This window comes from Melanerpes formicivorus, unplaced genomic scaffold (genome assembly GCF_026170545.1).
Source record: "Melanerpes formicivorus ecotype bairdi unplaced genomic scaffold, bMelFor1.0.p_v2 SCAF_2, whole genome shotgun sequence".
NCBI lineage: Eukaryota > Metazoa > Chordata > Aves > Piciformes > Picidae > Melanerpes > Melanerpes formicivorus.
Window position 1 is genome coordinate 20,215,398 of NW_027142354.1, and position 15,923 is coordinate 20,231,320.

Consider the following 15,923-nt stretch of genomic DNA (forward strand, 5'->3'; position numbering starts at 1 on the left):
GCTGTAGACATGATCATCAAGCAGGACATCTCTAATGCAGAAACGCATTCAAGCACTCTCCCCCAACGTGTGTTGGAGTTTGACTGACTTAGTACTAAAAATGCTCTCAGCGCTCTCTGGTTCCCTCATGCTCTTCCCAGCACATGTTCTCTCTGCATGACATGTCAAGAATGGGCCACATCGTGCTCTATGCTGCTGCTTGGTGCTTAAGTTAATGCCCAGTGCTTTGAATCCTTTGAAAATCAGAAATGGCATTTCAAGAGTGACAAATTGGCTCCAATTACAAAGTAATTGCAGGAAAGATGGGCACCACCCCAAATCCCTATCCAATCACAGCTGCATTTTGGAAGAAATGACCTCTGCAAGTTGTTCACTGTGCTGGACAGATGTGGACCTGTGCATGGCAGGGGAACAGTGCTGTGCAGGCTTCAGCTGGCAGAGAGGACCAGCATCTTCCACCAGACATGCTCTATTTCTCCAGCAGCAAACTGTAAACAGCTTGGCAGCTTCAGCAGCAAACTGTAGCTGTTCACCTAAGCTTTGAGGAAGATGCCTTAAAATGTCTAGGGTCTTTCTGGATAGCTACTACTACTTCCCCTGCTCAGCTGCTCTGGTAGCATTAGGCTCTTGAGTTTCTCATCAGTAGTTACTACCCTCAGCTAATTTTCCACTAAGTCTTCTTTGTACAAATATTCATACAGGTATCTCTGTAAACAGCCTTGTCTTAACCAGTTTGCTTCTGTGAAGATGATCTACAACAGCAGCTAAATCCTTGAGGAATACTCTCTCCCCCCCGCCCCATATCCCTTTCAGGCCAAGGAGGTGAAGCCAGGGAGGCAACAGAGTTCATCAGGAAAAAAGTGTTGTGACATTTTCTGACAGTTTCATGAAGTTTCTAGACTGTCTCACCAAACTGCCTTCTGTTCACAGCACAGTGGAGATGCTGCATGAAAAACAGGAGTAGGGGAGTCCCCAGCTATCAGCACACAGCCCCACCAGGACACATCCCTGGGCAGGGGACAGAGCCGCCACATTCATCATTCCACCCTTCCCTCATACTAGGATAACAGCAGGAAGGAAAAAGTCCTCTCCAGCTCTTTTCCTCTTTCCCCAAAATGTTGTGCAGCACACTGAGGCAGTCACTGCAGTCTTCCTCCAACTGAAAGAAAAGCCATGAATCTGAACAAGACGGAGGAAGAACAGAGTGTGCACATACCAAAAACAGGAGGGGGAGGGGAGAAGAAGGGAAAAGAAAAAAAGAGTGAGCAACGGCTGGGAAAACAGAAAATATGTTTTTCAAAGAACAAAGTTGAGAGGTTTTTAGATTATTTTGGGTAGTAACCGCACAGCATGTTTAGAAATTATTATACTTGGAATTGAACAGGACATCTATTTTTAAATATTATTAATTCAGTCACAAGTTATCCCCAGAGACAAGACAAATTATAATAAATCAATGCCACAAACAAAGTTGTCCTGGTTGTAAATTAGCCTAGCTATCCATTCCATATTGGCATTATGTTTTATATGAATCTGTGTTTTGTATGTTTCATAGTTTCATAGTTTCATTCAGGGTTGGAAGGGACCACAAGGATCATCTAGTTCCAACCCCCCTGCCACGGGCAGGGACACCCCCACACTAGATCAGGCTGGACAGAGCCTCATCCAGCCTGCTCTTAAACACCCCCAGGGACGGGGCCTCGACCACCTCCCTGGACAACACATTCCAGGGTTTCACCACTCTCATGGTGAAGAACCTCCTCCTCACATCTAGCCTGAATCTCCCCACCTCCAGCTTCATTCCATTCCCCCTAGTCCTATCACTACCTGAGATCTTGAGAAGTCCTTCCCCAGCCTTCCTGTAGGCCCCCTTCAGATACTGGAAGGCCACAATTAGGTCACCCCGGAGCCTTCTCTTCTGCAGACTGAACAGTCCCAACTCCTTCAGTCTGTCCTCATAGGAGAGGTGCTCCAGCCCTCTAATCATCCTTGTGGCCCTTCTCTGGACACGTTCCAGTACCTCCACATCCCTCTTGTAATAGGGGCTCCAGAACTGGACACAGTACTCCAGGTGGGGTCTCACCAGAGCTGAGTAGAGGGGGAGGATCACCTCCCTCGACCTGCTAGCCACACTTCTCCTGATGCAGCCCAGGATCTGATTGGCTTTGCGGGCTGCAAGTGCACATTGAGAGCTCATGTTGAGCTTTTTGTCCACCAGCACCCCCAAGTCTCTCTCCTCAGGGCTACTTTCCAGCCAGTCACTGCCCAGCCTGTATTTGTGCCTGGGATTGCCTCGACCCAGATGCAGGACCCTGCATGTGCCACCACATCTTTCCTCTGTCAAATAGACTACATCTCTTTACACTCAAGATCACACATTTTAACTCCGGATACATCAAAGCATCTTCTTTCAATCCCAAATTTTGCCATCCCAACCAGGTGTATATAGCAAAAAAAAGATGATACACTCAGGTAAAGACTCTGTTATCATATCTTATGCTTATGACGTGGAGGCTCAAATTAACCAGTATAAATATCCCAGTCTCACAACTGATAGTAGACCAGAATTAGTGCTAACAGGAGATGAACAAACAGGGAGTTTGCTTCTGTCCAGCATGTGGTCTTCCAGTTTGGTCCTTCTGCTCTAAGGGCTGTTTAGTTTATACTGCATGCCACATGAAAACAGCACTTGTTATCACCAAGACTGTCATACTTGGTGCCTCAGATGGACCAGACTACAGGACCTCACCTGTGCCACTGCACTCCAGGCATTAACTTCACTGCTTCTCTGAGAGCAAATGACTCTCAAACTAGCAACCAAGGGCTAATCGGTGCCCAAAAGCAACCTGTTTTGTGAGACAAGCTACTGTTCTTTCCTCAGATTGCACCCTTCCCTTTAGAGACACAAGAGAGTGTAAGTGAATGCAATTTTATTTTTTTAGAACAACCTGCAAAAAGAGCTCTGTTACACTGCAACCATGTCAAGTGCCTCACTCAAAATTAACTGTTCTTTTAAAACCAGAGAAAACCTGGAAGTCTTCAATTTAGAAGCTGCTTGGGGGGGCGGGGGGGGGGGGGAGAGTTAGTTTTGTTTGTTTGGGGGGTTGGGATATTTTTCTTGTCATCTGGGATTATTTTTGTTTTTAACTATCAAAACAGATGATTCTCTCCCTGCATTTTCTTCATGGGGATGAACACACCCAATACTGTTAGTCATTATGTATGCAAAGTAAGTACTATCCTTAAACGATGATGAAATATTTAACACTGGCTGCTGAGAGGAGGAGGTTATTTACCATATAGAGACAAAACCCACTTCAGCAGATTACATGTAGAGGAGATGGTCTCAAAGAACTCAGGAAATTTGGAAAGATTTGGAAAGACAACTATCCTTCATTAACTAGAACAGAAATTTCCCTTTTTAAAAACAAACGAACAATGAAACAATTCATGTGGAATTTGTTAATTTCAAGTTTCCCATGTTTTAGGAACCACTTCATTACAGGCTAAAGGAAAACCTTTCTAAACAGCTGCTTCAGATTTTAAAGAAAAAAAGAGTGTACATAGAGACCCCCAGAAGTCAGTCCTGAGACCTTGCACCAGGTCCTCATGCTTTCTTCTGTCATGCATACACAGTTGTGCAAGAAAAATGCAAAACAGCACGCTAGTCCTCTTGTCATTAAAAGGCATTTTTCCAAATTCTCAAGAGGTATCACTCAAAGAGAGGCTCTGCTGGAGGATTGAGAAATAACGGATACCCCTGCAGGTGATGCGGCAAACACTTCTGTCTTGACTGATCTAGTCTTCATCAGATCAGAAGGGATCAAGAACAGCATCTATGTGCAAACACACTGCAAACTGATGCCATCAGTTTCCCAATACCCATAAATAGATGAAAAAGTTTTCCCACTAGCGGTATAATGCACCTGAGCATTCAAAGCTCCTTGCTGGAGTTGCAGTATATTTGTTAAAACTGCATCTCTACTCAATGTGAGTTTTTTTTAAACATCACTTTTCACTTGGAAGAAACAAAGAAGGAAATAAGAATCTGGAGAGGCAATAGTGCAGAACATCAGGTGAGAAGCCCAGCATCTAGAGATGCTGTGAAAGACCTCATTAAAATTACAGATACCAGAGGCAGCTTTCAGTCTCTTTTCCTTTCATAGTGTTTTCCATGTAATCAAGAAAGAACTTTCTGTTAACATTCAGAGAGCAAATCATAAACTTTCAATAGCCTTAAAAAAACCCACAACAAACAAACAAAAAACCCACAAGCAACCACACACGAGCACCACCCACAGAATGGGGTGACATTTGTGAGAATGAGCACAAGCCTGTTTACAATCCCATTTGCACTCTTCCTTCATTTTTCTTTTGTTCAGCTTTGGACATTCTGGTTCTTCACTTCAGAACAAACCATTAATATAACAGTGAATCTTTGACTCATACTATCAAAACAGCAAGACATGGCTTTAATAAATTCTCAATGTCCAATGAAACCAGAGCAATGGTTTTGGAGGGGTTTGGGGTGGCATTTTGAGCATTTCAATGTCTTTTTGCCCCAAATTATCTCAACATTCAAACAATAATGCTCAATTTGCAGAGGGTATTGGGGGGGGGGGGGGGGGAGAAAGGGAAGTCTCTTGAGGCATCCAGGCAATGGTCAAGAGGTAAGAGCACAGAGTCCAAAGGATGCAACGGGGTTCATGGCCCACAGCCAGCTAGGAACCTGCAGCAGCCTGAAGCATTTGCTCGCATCCTTAATGTGCCAGGGAGAAACACTAGCCTTCCCTGAAAGTACCTGGGCACTGCAGGAGTCTGACACCCTGCCAAACTAGAATATTCCTCTGCATAGATCATAAAGTATGTAGTATGTAAATGCACTTTAGAGTAAAAGAAATGTGTTACATTCACTTTAAAAATTATTTGTTATTAATATTTCTTAAGTTCAGTAAATCAAACCAGAAAGCTAGAAATTAGACACTACACTCAGGTCCAAGAGAGAAATTCCTGAGTACAGAGGAAAAGCATTCAGAACAGAAAGATTATGCATCACTGTCCCAGAGAAAGCAAAATTATATTCAGAGGGACACTACCAAACTTTCAGCTTCCACAAAGTCTTTTCTCAAGAAAGGGGCATGGCATTAACACAATGTGTTCCTATGAGTTTCCACGAGAAGCCTCATCCAAGAACAAGATGTACACGTAGAAACCAGACAGAGCAAGCAATGAACTCTCTCTGGAAATGATTTATGCTGACCCTAGCTGTTGATTATTGTTAAGCTGTAACAGAAATAAAAGGCTAGAAACAGAGAATAGAAAAGTACTGGTCTGTTGTCCTTTAAATATTACTTTATTTATTCTCTTCTTTTTATACAATCACATTTTGTAAGTATTAAAATAACAAAGTAAAATTAAAATAACCAAAAGGCTTTACTCTATTCCCAGCACAGTCCTATAGAATGTTCAAGTAAATCTCCGCCGTTGGTTAGTCATGCACAGACTACTCTTCCTTGTTCGTCCAGGATAGTGTGGTAAATAAATAACAACAAAAGAGCTAGCAAACTTAGCCATCAGACCAATTTTCTCTGATCAATAATTCCTAACATAACATTTTAGGAGCACGTTCCACCCTTGGTCCTCTGCCATGATCTAAATTAGGAGGGGAGCAAAAACCACATTTGATGGTAGGCAATAAAAGCAGAGTACAAAGGAACTAAAGTTATTTATTAAATGAATTAAACAGACGCAGCAAAGCATGTTCTTTCATGGCTTAAGAGCATGTTTCTCCACAGCTAAATGCATAAACCAGTGACTGTCCTTGTGTGTTTGTCTAATTCCTCTACAAAGTCTCTCGTGAGTTTTTAGATAGTGGGTCTTCCTGATTTTCCACAAGGTGAGGGCAAAAGGCATTAAGTCCAGGAAGGATTTTCATTACCATTCCTTATACATATCAGCAAAATAACCTTAAGAATACTTACCTAATCTCTGTCACATAGCCATATCCTCTCCTACCAGCATAAATCCACTGGTTTTGATATAGAACTTGGTCTTCTGCGAAAACACACAGCCACCCTACCTTCACCAGCTAAAGACCTGGAAGCTCTTCACCACTTCTTCCACACCCAGCAGGAGATTCCCACACCTAAAAAGGGGCTAGCCTGATAGAGAATGCTTCCCTGGCACAGGAGGTGCCTCATTACAAGAGAAACTACCAAGGAAGGTAGGCAACATCAATATGTTTAAGGCATCTGTCCCATGCACTCAAGAGATTAATAATTTGCATTTTTAGATATGCATTTAAAAGTGAACACATCATCCCCCTGTACTGAGCACTGGTGAGGCCACACCTTAAGTACTGTGTTCAGTTCTGGGCCCCTCGCTATAGGTAGGATATTGAGATGTTGGAGCATGTCCAGAGAAGAGCAATGAGGCTCATGGTCTACAAGTAGCATCTGAGGGAGCTGGGGTGATTCAGTCCAGAGAAAAGGCTGAGGGGAGAACTTATTGCTCTCTGCAACTACCTGAAGGGAGGTTAGAGCAAGGAGGGAGCCAGCCTCTTCTCCTTCATGACAAGTGACAGGACTAGACGAAATGGATGCAAGCTGTGCCAGGGCAGGTTTAGGCTGGATATTAGGAAATGCTTCTTCACAGAGAGGGTTATCAAACATGGTCTGCCCAGGGCAATGATGGAGTCACCATCCCTCCTGCAGGTGTTCAAGCAGTGTGTGCACCTGGCACTTAGGGACATGGTTTAGTGTTGACCCTTCAGTACTGGGTCTAAGGTTGCACTGGGTGATATTTGAGGTCTCTTCCAACCAGATACACCTGTGATTCACAAGATCTGTAGATGGGTCTCCATTAACAACCAGCCTCTCCTGCTTAGCTGTGATTCACAGACAGAGCTGGCCAGTCACAGGGAAGACATCACCCCATAACACACCCAGACAGACTCAACCCTTCCCTCCACAGAAGGAACTGTGATTGCCTGCACCCTACCTGTTACAGTTGGCCATCTTCCAGCAGCCTCCCCACTGACCACCTGAGCTGAGCCCAGCCCCAGCAGGCACCATTCATGACCAGTGACTGTACCAGCAGCAGAATGCTGGTCCCACAGATAAATGGCTATGAAGTATAACTGCAAGCACTTTGCATTCAGTTTGATTATATTTTTGGCCCTACTCAGGGCTGAGTCCAACCAGGTCAAATAATCAAAGTTTTATTTTTTTACTTTCTCCAAAGGCAGCATGAGGTAGTATGGATGCCCTTTCAAAGAAAAGTCCCAAAGATGTCATACCCTTACAAATAAATAAATGGCAGTCTCTGCCTCCTCCTTCTTAATGTCAGATGTTTTGCTGACTTTGCAGCTGTGTATATTTACAAGTCAGTAGTTTCTTCCTTCATTCCCAAAACTATGGCTTGCATCAGAGCCAAATCAGTCTTCTGTCAAACTCACAGGTGCCAAAAGGCTCTTCTGTTTCCTTAGCCTGTTATTTTGTTGCTACCTTTAAAACTCCCAGCTTTCTTCTGAGAATACACTGTTACTTTCTGAAATTACAGCTCAGGTTGCTTCCTCATTTCATTCCAAAAACACACTGCGGGAGTGAAGGAAAACATAAAATAGACTTCTGACAAACTACAGAGCACTAGAACTTATTCTTTCACCAAGACAATAAAAAGTCAGACAATGCAGCTCCTCCCTCCCACCTTGTGCTGTTTAAACCCTGTTATTCATTCTTCAGACTATTATTAAGGCAGCCAAACAAATGCAGTTCTCCCCAGCTTCATGCCAGAAGCATCTCAGCTCCCAGGATGGGTGAGAACAGCTGCACTCTTCTAATTGTGCCTTTCCTTTGAAGGAAGGATACCATACAACACATGAAAAGCAGATCATGCAGGCTCCAAGCACAGCTATCCATGCTGCTACCTGGCAGCAGGGCAGCTATACTGTCCTGAAGCAACATGAGCTCAGCTCAAGTCCCCATGCTCTTCCCCTTGCCCTTCCACACCTGCACTGATATTCCAGGCCATCTCCCCACGAACTCACATTCAAAAGACATTAATCACAATGCTGCCCTACTCTTCCTGGCTCACAAGTCAACCTCAACACACCAAAAACAAGTGATTCTGCTAGGACTCAAGATGAGGAAGAAAATCATGAGCAGTTACTTAAATGTTAGCAGTTAGCTTTTTGCCAAGATGCCCGATGCAATGAACTTTGACAATTTCTCTGCACACAAAAATATTTCCATGATATTGTATGAGAGTCCTTTTTCCCTGCGACCTGACAGGAGACGGGTGGATAAAGCCTCACAGTACTGCTGGGGGTGAGCCAGGAACTTCACATTGCTTCTGGTTTGCCCTTCCCCTAGGCACTTTCTCCACAGGATCCCCATTGGTGGGGTGTCATACACTGTTTTTCTCTACCCTGACTTTTAGACCTTCTTGGAAACTCTTAACACACAGCGCCTCACATAGCAGCTCTTGACCAGAGTCATTTCCTGACAGAGCACACACACACACATCAATGGGCTGCTTTAATGGTTTAGGTTTTTTCCATTGGCTTTGAGGGTTTTTTTGGGTTGTTTTCTTTTTTTCCCCCCTACCAAAGAGCCCCAATTTCTATTCCAAGGCAAAATCGTGCTTCAAACACACAGAGCAACATATGGTCTTTCTTCACTTACCAATCAACAGACTAGAAGAAACCAGCCTGGTACTTATATATCTGCCATTTCATAAACTGCTAGGCAATACCCTAGAACTGTCTTCACTGCAGCATCCAATCTGTCCCTAGTAGACAGAGCAAGAAAATAAAGTGATACAAGCAGAAATAAGACTAGAAATAAGAAGCAGAAAATTTGTCACTTGTCTTTAACACTGTATCTACAAACACTCTGCACAAATGTCCCTGAAGAGTTGACACAATGCAGAACCAGCAACGTCAGCTCTGCACCCACTTGACAGAATCCTAATGGTCTACCTGCAACTCTAACAAACTCCTGGCCATTTCACACCAACAGAGCCAAATGACAAGCGAGAAGCAGCATGTTTGGCCCACAGCAATCTGGTGGTGAGAGGCATGGCCAAAGAAACCGGTTCCAAAGGCAACATGTGGCACTGCAGGGCAGAAAATCCTGGAGCAAAGGGGCTGCCAGCCAAGTAAGCATTGCTTCACAGGGACAGACAGATGTCAGCCATTCTCACAACAAGCTCTGCCCATGAACTCCAAAAATAAGCTACTATTTCTCAAAGCAGTCTTTTAGTCAAATATATTTAATGTAATTAAAAATGAAAGGCAGATGAGGAGAATTAAGTTCCCCTCAATTTAGACAGGAACTCATAGCTTAAAATGCACTAGAGGCATAGAGTAATCTTCCAGAAATGTTTTTCCTGTCATGTCTTACTGTTTAATTATATATTACCATTCCAAGCGATCATGACAGATTTTAAGTGAGTTTGTCTTTTTTTCCATAATTAATCATAGCAAAGACTCATCTGTTCTTCAAGCCTGGTGATGACAGCACTGTTTTCACCACTGTAAGGCAATCATCCCACAGCATTCCTTCCTGAGAGCTACTGCAAGGAGAACAGCTCACCTATCTGCACAAGATGCCTTTCAAAGATATAAATCAGCTCCATATACATTACTTCATACTACAGGGAAGTAAAAAAGAGAAAACTGCATTTCCATAGCAAGCAATCACACAGAGGCATAGCACAGACTAATCATGCTAAATTAATGCTGATTATAAATACATAAACCAAACATAACCATGCAGGAACAAGCATCCTATCCCTTAAATGTCAGACAGAGCCACAAGCATCTACCACTGGTGCAAGTGGAACAGAAGCAAGACAACACTTGGCTCCCTCACAAATACAGGGCAGGCTCCTTTATAATTACCATAGCCAAAAGTTATTTTAAAGGCAGTTTTGGTCACCATCATATTCTATTCTAAGTACAGAAGAAGTATCTTCAAAAATAACTTGTAGCTACATGTAGATCTGTACTAACAAACTATCTAATCAAAGAGCCACATCCAAAGCAGGAAAAAGCAAACAAACAAACAAAAATAGAAATTGGGTAACAGAAAGAGTCTTGCTTTCTTTTTTAGTATTCCAAGTGACAGAAGTGAGAGTATTGAGGGACGGGATGAGGGAACCACAATAAACAGTACAACTACTCTTCTGCTTAGGAAAAATCAAGCATGTATCACTTGCAGGTATGGTATGAAGCACATTCATAGGCAGTTTCCTTGCTGACCAACAAAGGAAAAAAAGTATTTCCAATAATCAACAAGAGTCAGGGATCTTGTTCAGTGTTTTATCCTTCAGCCTCTCAGTTTGAACTTCCCAAAGGATGAATTCGATACATGGAAAAAAATCACTTTTTCCTGTCTATGAAATCCTGCAAATTTTTACACAGACAACAAATAAAATACAATCTGTGGTTAATGTAGATTGCTTTATATAAAACGTATTATTTTCTGCAGTTCTCTTATACCCTTCACATGGTATGCTGGTAGCTTACCAATTACAAGCCATTAAGAAATACATAGCTTGTTCTGCTCATAAAACCAGGCACAGAAGGACACCACACAGCTTTGAGCAGCTGTAGATTTGCGTGTCTTACTACAGCCTCATGAGAGTAATTTTAGATCTAATCTCAAGATTTCAATAGCCAATGTATTAACAGTACTATTTCTATGGCTTCCTATCTGCTTCCCAGTTTTCCAGAGAAAGATAACTGAAGCAGAAACGACTACCAAAAAAAGAAGACAATATATTCAGTTTGACAGGCTGATAAAGACTGAAGTTTACACTTGTACTGAAATATTTAGAAACACTTTTACTAGTACCACTCTTTGTAAAGGTCTGACCTCTTGAAGATTCTAGCATGCCAAATTGTCAATTTCTTCTAAGTCACAACAAAGTAGAAGATTTAGCCATGTATCTTAACTGTTTTTAAATAGCCACAATATTCTGAGAGCTTGGTGATCTGTTCCAAAAAACCAAAAAGACAGACAGACAATTCCCCATGAGACCACAGAGAGAAAGTGATCTTTATACAGGAGGACATCATCCATCTTTTGTTTGCAAGTAGAAAGTCAACTGTTTTCACTCTTCTTATTTAAAAATACACAGGAATAATATGCACTAAAAATATTATGACATGTCACTTGAAAATGTTCACCCACTTTAAGTAGAGCTTGTAGTTTCATTTTTAAGAATGAAATATTAAATGCAAATTCGCATGCTGTACTCAAAGTGTTAGACACTTCCCACATCACAGGTGATGAATTTACAACATATCAAAAAACAGAATGACAGCACATTTTTATTATAAAGTAGAGATCCTTAACTTTGGTTCTGCTCTCTGTAGCCTCAAAACCCAAAGACCCCTAGGCACCCCAAGTATTAGTACTCATCATGTACCCCAGTCATTTGTACTGTGAAGAACATCCCACATTGGAGAAATCTTCACAGCATAAAACAACTCCATGGTCTAAGTATCAAAATTAACATTTGCTTTTCCAGACAATTAGGAAAAATGGAAGCACAGATTGCAGTACTTTCATTAGGAAGTCCCTCTGACAGGTTCACTTGTAGGGAATGGTTCAGATCTGACCTATATAGGACAGTAATTAACTTGAACAAATTGCACATCCGGATCCAAACCAGCGTATCATTTAGAAAAGATCAATTAGTTCAGATCTATCTTCAGTCACTATTGAATTTAACACACAAGTCTTTTAGCCTTATATTAGAACATACCTCATTTTCTTGTTATCAGACAGTTAAAGCAGCTGTAAAAGGATATTTACAATTGTCTGTCCTAACCACAGCAACAGAATTTACTGTACAACGTGCTCATCCAAGGAAAATCTGAAATACAGTCATGTTTCCTCAGACATCCTATAAAACTGCAGTGCTTGCACACAGATATGCACAGAAACTGTCTGCAAGCCATCTCCAAACTGACTACACACTTAGAACACACTTAGAATCAAATGAAGTTATGTCCAGAGGTTTCAAAATAACAGCAGAAAATGTAAACCAGCACTCCAGAATCTGAGACGGAAAACCACAAGCACTTCTGTTTCATCAACCACACTTCCAGAAGTTAAGAGGAAGCTTGGCCTCCAGCAAAGGTGTCATTCCTCAGAAAGAGGAAATCTGAGAAACAAATTATTCAAATACCAATGGGATCCAGACTCTAACCAGCATCCTATGTTGACTGACGTTTCACCACCAACCCAAGAGCTACAGCTTTTATTGTATGGAACATTTTCAAAACACAGTTAGGTTTCAGATATTGAAGGAAACCTTTTGACAATAAGAGCATTTAGTATTTAAGAGAGAAAAGAGAGTCTTTGAGGCTGAAGAAGAAAGCATCCAGACTCTGGATTTCAGGAATTGCTGTCAGGGTTTAAATAACTTGCTCCTGCGCCTCCAAAGCCTCTACTCTGCCTCTGCTAAAACCAGGGTACCTGCTTACCCATCCCAGCATCAGTCAGTGCCTCAGAAAACTCAAACATAAAATAAACAAAAAAAGCCCACATATTTTTCCAATAACATTGAGATCTGTTACATGAATGTTTTGCCAGAGGAAATGCCTGAGCAAGTAGCCTTAGACAACTGGTTTACGTTAAGGCAGAAGCACATAAATTTACTGCACAAATAGTACCACGATGCACTTTTAGGGAGGTACAGTATTGCAGCTACAGTTGCCATTTTAAGCATCTGAGAATAAACACAAAAGCTTCCAACACAAGGTTGCATAAGAGAGCATTAAGCATATGGTTATTTACAAAAGCAGAGGTAATTATAATGCAGAAGGTGGGTCCCAAACAAACAGACTTGCCTAACACTGTCAAAAAAAACCCTACCAAACCAAAACTCTACACTTACTATTACTTAATTGTAGGACAGCTGCATGAGTAGTCTCAGCCACTCACTGTACTACCAATACACAGCCCCAAAAAAGTTGGAAAAACATGCTTTTTTAAAATACAAATTGATGTCAGACGTTACACATAAAGAAAAAAGGACGGAAGGAAGGACAGAAGGAAAACAAAACACAAGAAGAACACAGTTTGTCTCAACAGCTCACCTGATCTGGACTTAATGATGTCACTGAACTCGCTGTGTCCTCCACCAGGTCCATCCTTCTGGTCAGAGACCCAGGCCATGCTCACGGGCTGGGGGTACACCAAGGATGCAGCCTAAATCCGTCAGGAGAAGGTTCCCATTGAGGTCCCCAGGTCAGCACCAGCACCTACAGCACAGGACCACGATGAGGGAGGCACCATAACTAGGGGCTGCACAGATGTGACTCCACATGGAAAGCATAGGCCGAGGCAGAGTCTTGCCAGCCATAGCCACGCGTGACAGGGCAGCTGATCAGCCACTCACTGTGACACTGTTGAGGGACATCTTACAGGATTTTACAAGTGATATAGCACAAAAGAGTGCTGCTAGACACTTTAATCGCCACCCACGAAAGCAAAGCTTCAGCCATCCTGGGACGTGAGGGTGCCTCATGCTCACTGGAGCACTCCAGAGGGGCAGAATACAGCACTTGTAGGGGTACCGTCACCACCCGTCACCCAGCTGGCACCAAATGGGACATGCCAGCTTGAGGGGGAGGCGACAAAGCCCCGGAGCCCCGCTTCTGCCTGGCTGGGGCACGCTCCAGCTGGGAGCTGACTAAGGGCAGGCGTGCTCCTCCGACCGGCCAGAGGTCGTGAGAGCCACGTGTGGGAGAAATCACGAAGCTCATCTCCCGGGCAGGGGGAGTGCGGCCCCGCGGGACGGGTCCGTAACACGGCCCCGGGTTGTTCCCCGCCCTGCAAAGCCGCCGTCTTCCCCGCTCCCCCGGTGAGCGGCTGGGCGTGCTGGCAACTCTTGCCCGCCGGGTGCGCGGCTGCAGCGGTGCCGCCGGCCCTCGAGCACCCCCGCGGCGGGGCCGCCCCTTGCCTCGGCTCCCCGTAGGTGTCCCGTCCGGCCCGCTCTCCCGCCGCCCCGCCCGCAGGTGCCTTCAGCCACGGGTGTTACGCCCTCGCTCCCTCCTCCCCTCTTTACCGGCTTAGAGTTGGGGGAACAAACTTTCCTTCCCATGCCCTTCCCGGAGCCGCGGCACCCACCGCCTCCCTGCGGGGCAGCTCCGCTCCCAAAGGTGCGCCCACAGACAGCAACCCACCGCCGCCACTCACCCTTCGGCCACGGCAGCGGGAGGCGGTCCGCTTCCTCGGGGCCAGGCCCGGCTCCTCCCCGCGCCCCGTCCCCCGGCGGCGGCGATTCCCGCGGCGGTGCGCTGGCAGAGCCACAACTTTTCTGTGCGAGCGGTTGCCAGCCACCTCCTCCGCCCCTGCCCTGAGACGGCCCCACCCTCGGCCCCGGCGCCCCCCTTTGTTAGCCGCCCCAGCGCCGCGGTTGCGGGAGAGTCGCCACGGCCGCGCGGCCCCTTCTCCGAGGGGGCGGGAGGGGAGGGGCAGCGCCCTCCGCGGGCCCCGGGCGGGACGGGGAGGAGCAAAGCCCAGCCACGCCCCGCGCCTCGCCGGCGGGCGGCCGCCGGTATGGCCATGCACTCCAGCGAGTCCTGTGGCTCCGGTGGTGGGGCCATCGGGGCGCTCCCTTCCTCCCCTCGGAGCCTTCCCGGCCTTACCTGTGCGCTCGCACCTCACCTTTATTTTCCCTTTCCCCCACAACTAAGTGAGGCTTCCAGAGCTTCGGAAACCAAGCGCACGGCCGGGTGGGCACAGCAGGGTGGAGCGGGGCGGGGCGGGGCAGGGCAGAGTGGGCACCGCTGCTTGTCCCGTCCGTCGCTACCGCTAACACCGAAATCACACGGCACGGGAGCGTGACGACATTGGAGGGGCGCTTAGGACATTTAAATATTTAAGAGCAGGAAATAGCTCTCCCGAAAGTCTCCTGCTTTGGCCCTGTCTCCGAGGCACGTCTCAGGGAGTCACTTGGCAGCTGGAAGTCCGGGGTGGTTTTTATCTGGACAAGAAATGCACGATATAAAGAATCGGTAAAAGTGTGCTGTGCTGAACACTGGGTGTGTGCGGTTATTTTTTATGTATGAACATTTTTAGGTATGTTATTAAAATATTTAGCTCATGCTAATTAATTTGTTGTCACATTTGCAGTCTGGGAGTGACCATACTCCTATTTGCCCAGACAAAGTAATCTTAACTCACCTGTACTGTAAAGCTGCTGAACACATTTATCTTGGTAAGTCTGGTTTCCAGGATATCAGCAAAATGCTGTAGCTGAACAGTACCTACCAGGCCTCAGCCATCCAGCCCCAAATGTTTTCAAGGTTAGATGTGTTCCCAATATCGAGTACCTCACTGCCTTTGTTACAAAACCCAGTACCAGCCAGCAGTCTGCCTGAAAGGAGGTGCAGCGTTCTTTAGGAGAAAGGAGGGAGTCCAGGTTTGGCAACATGCCACTGTGTCTCCAGGTGAACAGAAATTGATAGCAATGGTACAAGGAAGATTTCTCTTTCAAAGTCTTTTGTCTTTTTTTTCTTACCAGCATACAGCTACTGATTATACCTAGGCATTATAATAACAGTAACAAATAGTAAGTATGTGTATTTCAGCCTAAGGTAACTGCAGTGGTCTGTGATATGTATCCATACTCTACTATTCCCCTCCTCCCCCAACAAAAAATCCAACAATGAAGGAAATTAAATCTACCTGCACATTATTATCATAATACTAACTAACTTAACATTCTTTTCCTCAACCTTTGATCTGTGCAGTACATGTGTAACAGGGACTGGGACATACTGTTCTGCCTTCCCAGACAGCATGATGTATTTTTGCACTTTGAAGAAGGCCCAAAGGTGAAGATGCCTACTTCTGATCATTCAATGGATTTCCTGGGTGAATCAGTACAAATTAGTTACA

The 15,923-nt window shown here is 44.7% G+C and overlaps 1 protein-coding gene across 2 annotated transcripts in view; it reads right to left on the reverse strand.

Annotated features, from left to right (window-relative positions):
• UTRN (utrophin) overlaps nucleotides 1–14,390 on the reverse strand; it is a 389,650-nt gene extending 375,260 nt beyond the window's left edge. The window contains exons 1-2 of one of the 2 annotated variants that reach the window (XM_068152489.1): nucleotides 14,217–14,390; nucleotides 13,115–13,279 (exon numbers count right to left, since the gene is read on the reverse strand). In XM_068152489.1, coding sequence (XP_068008590.1) covers nucleotides 13,115–13,193 — 79 coding nt within the window. In that variant the 5' untranslated portion in view covers nucleotides 13,194–13,279; nucleotides 14,217–14,390. Of the gene's footprint in view, nucleotides 1–13,114; nucleotides 13,280–14,085; nucleotides 14,170–14,216 lie in introns of those variants that run through there. The other variant, XM_068152498.1, reaches the window with a different exon arrangement.
• Between the last annotated feature and the right edge of the window lie 1,533 nt (nucleotides 14,391–15,923).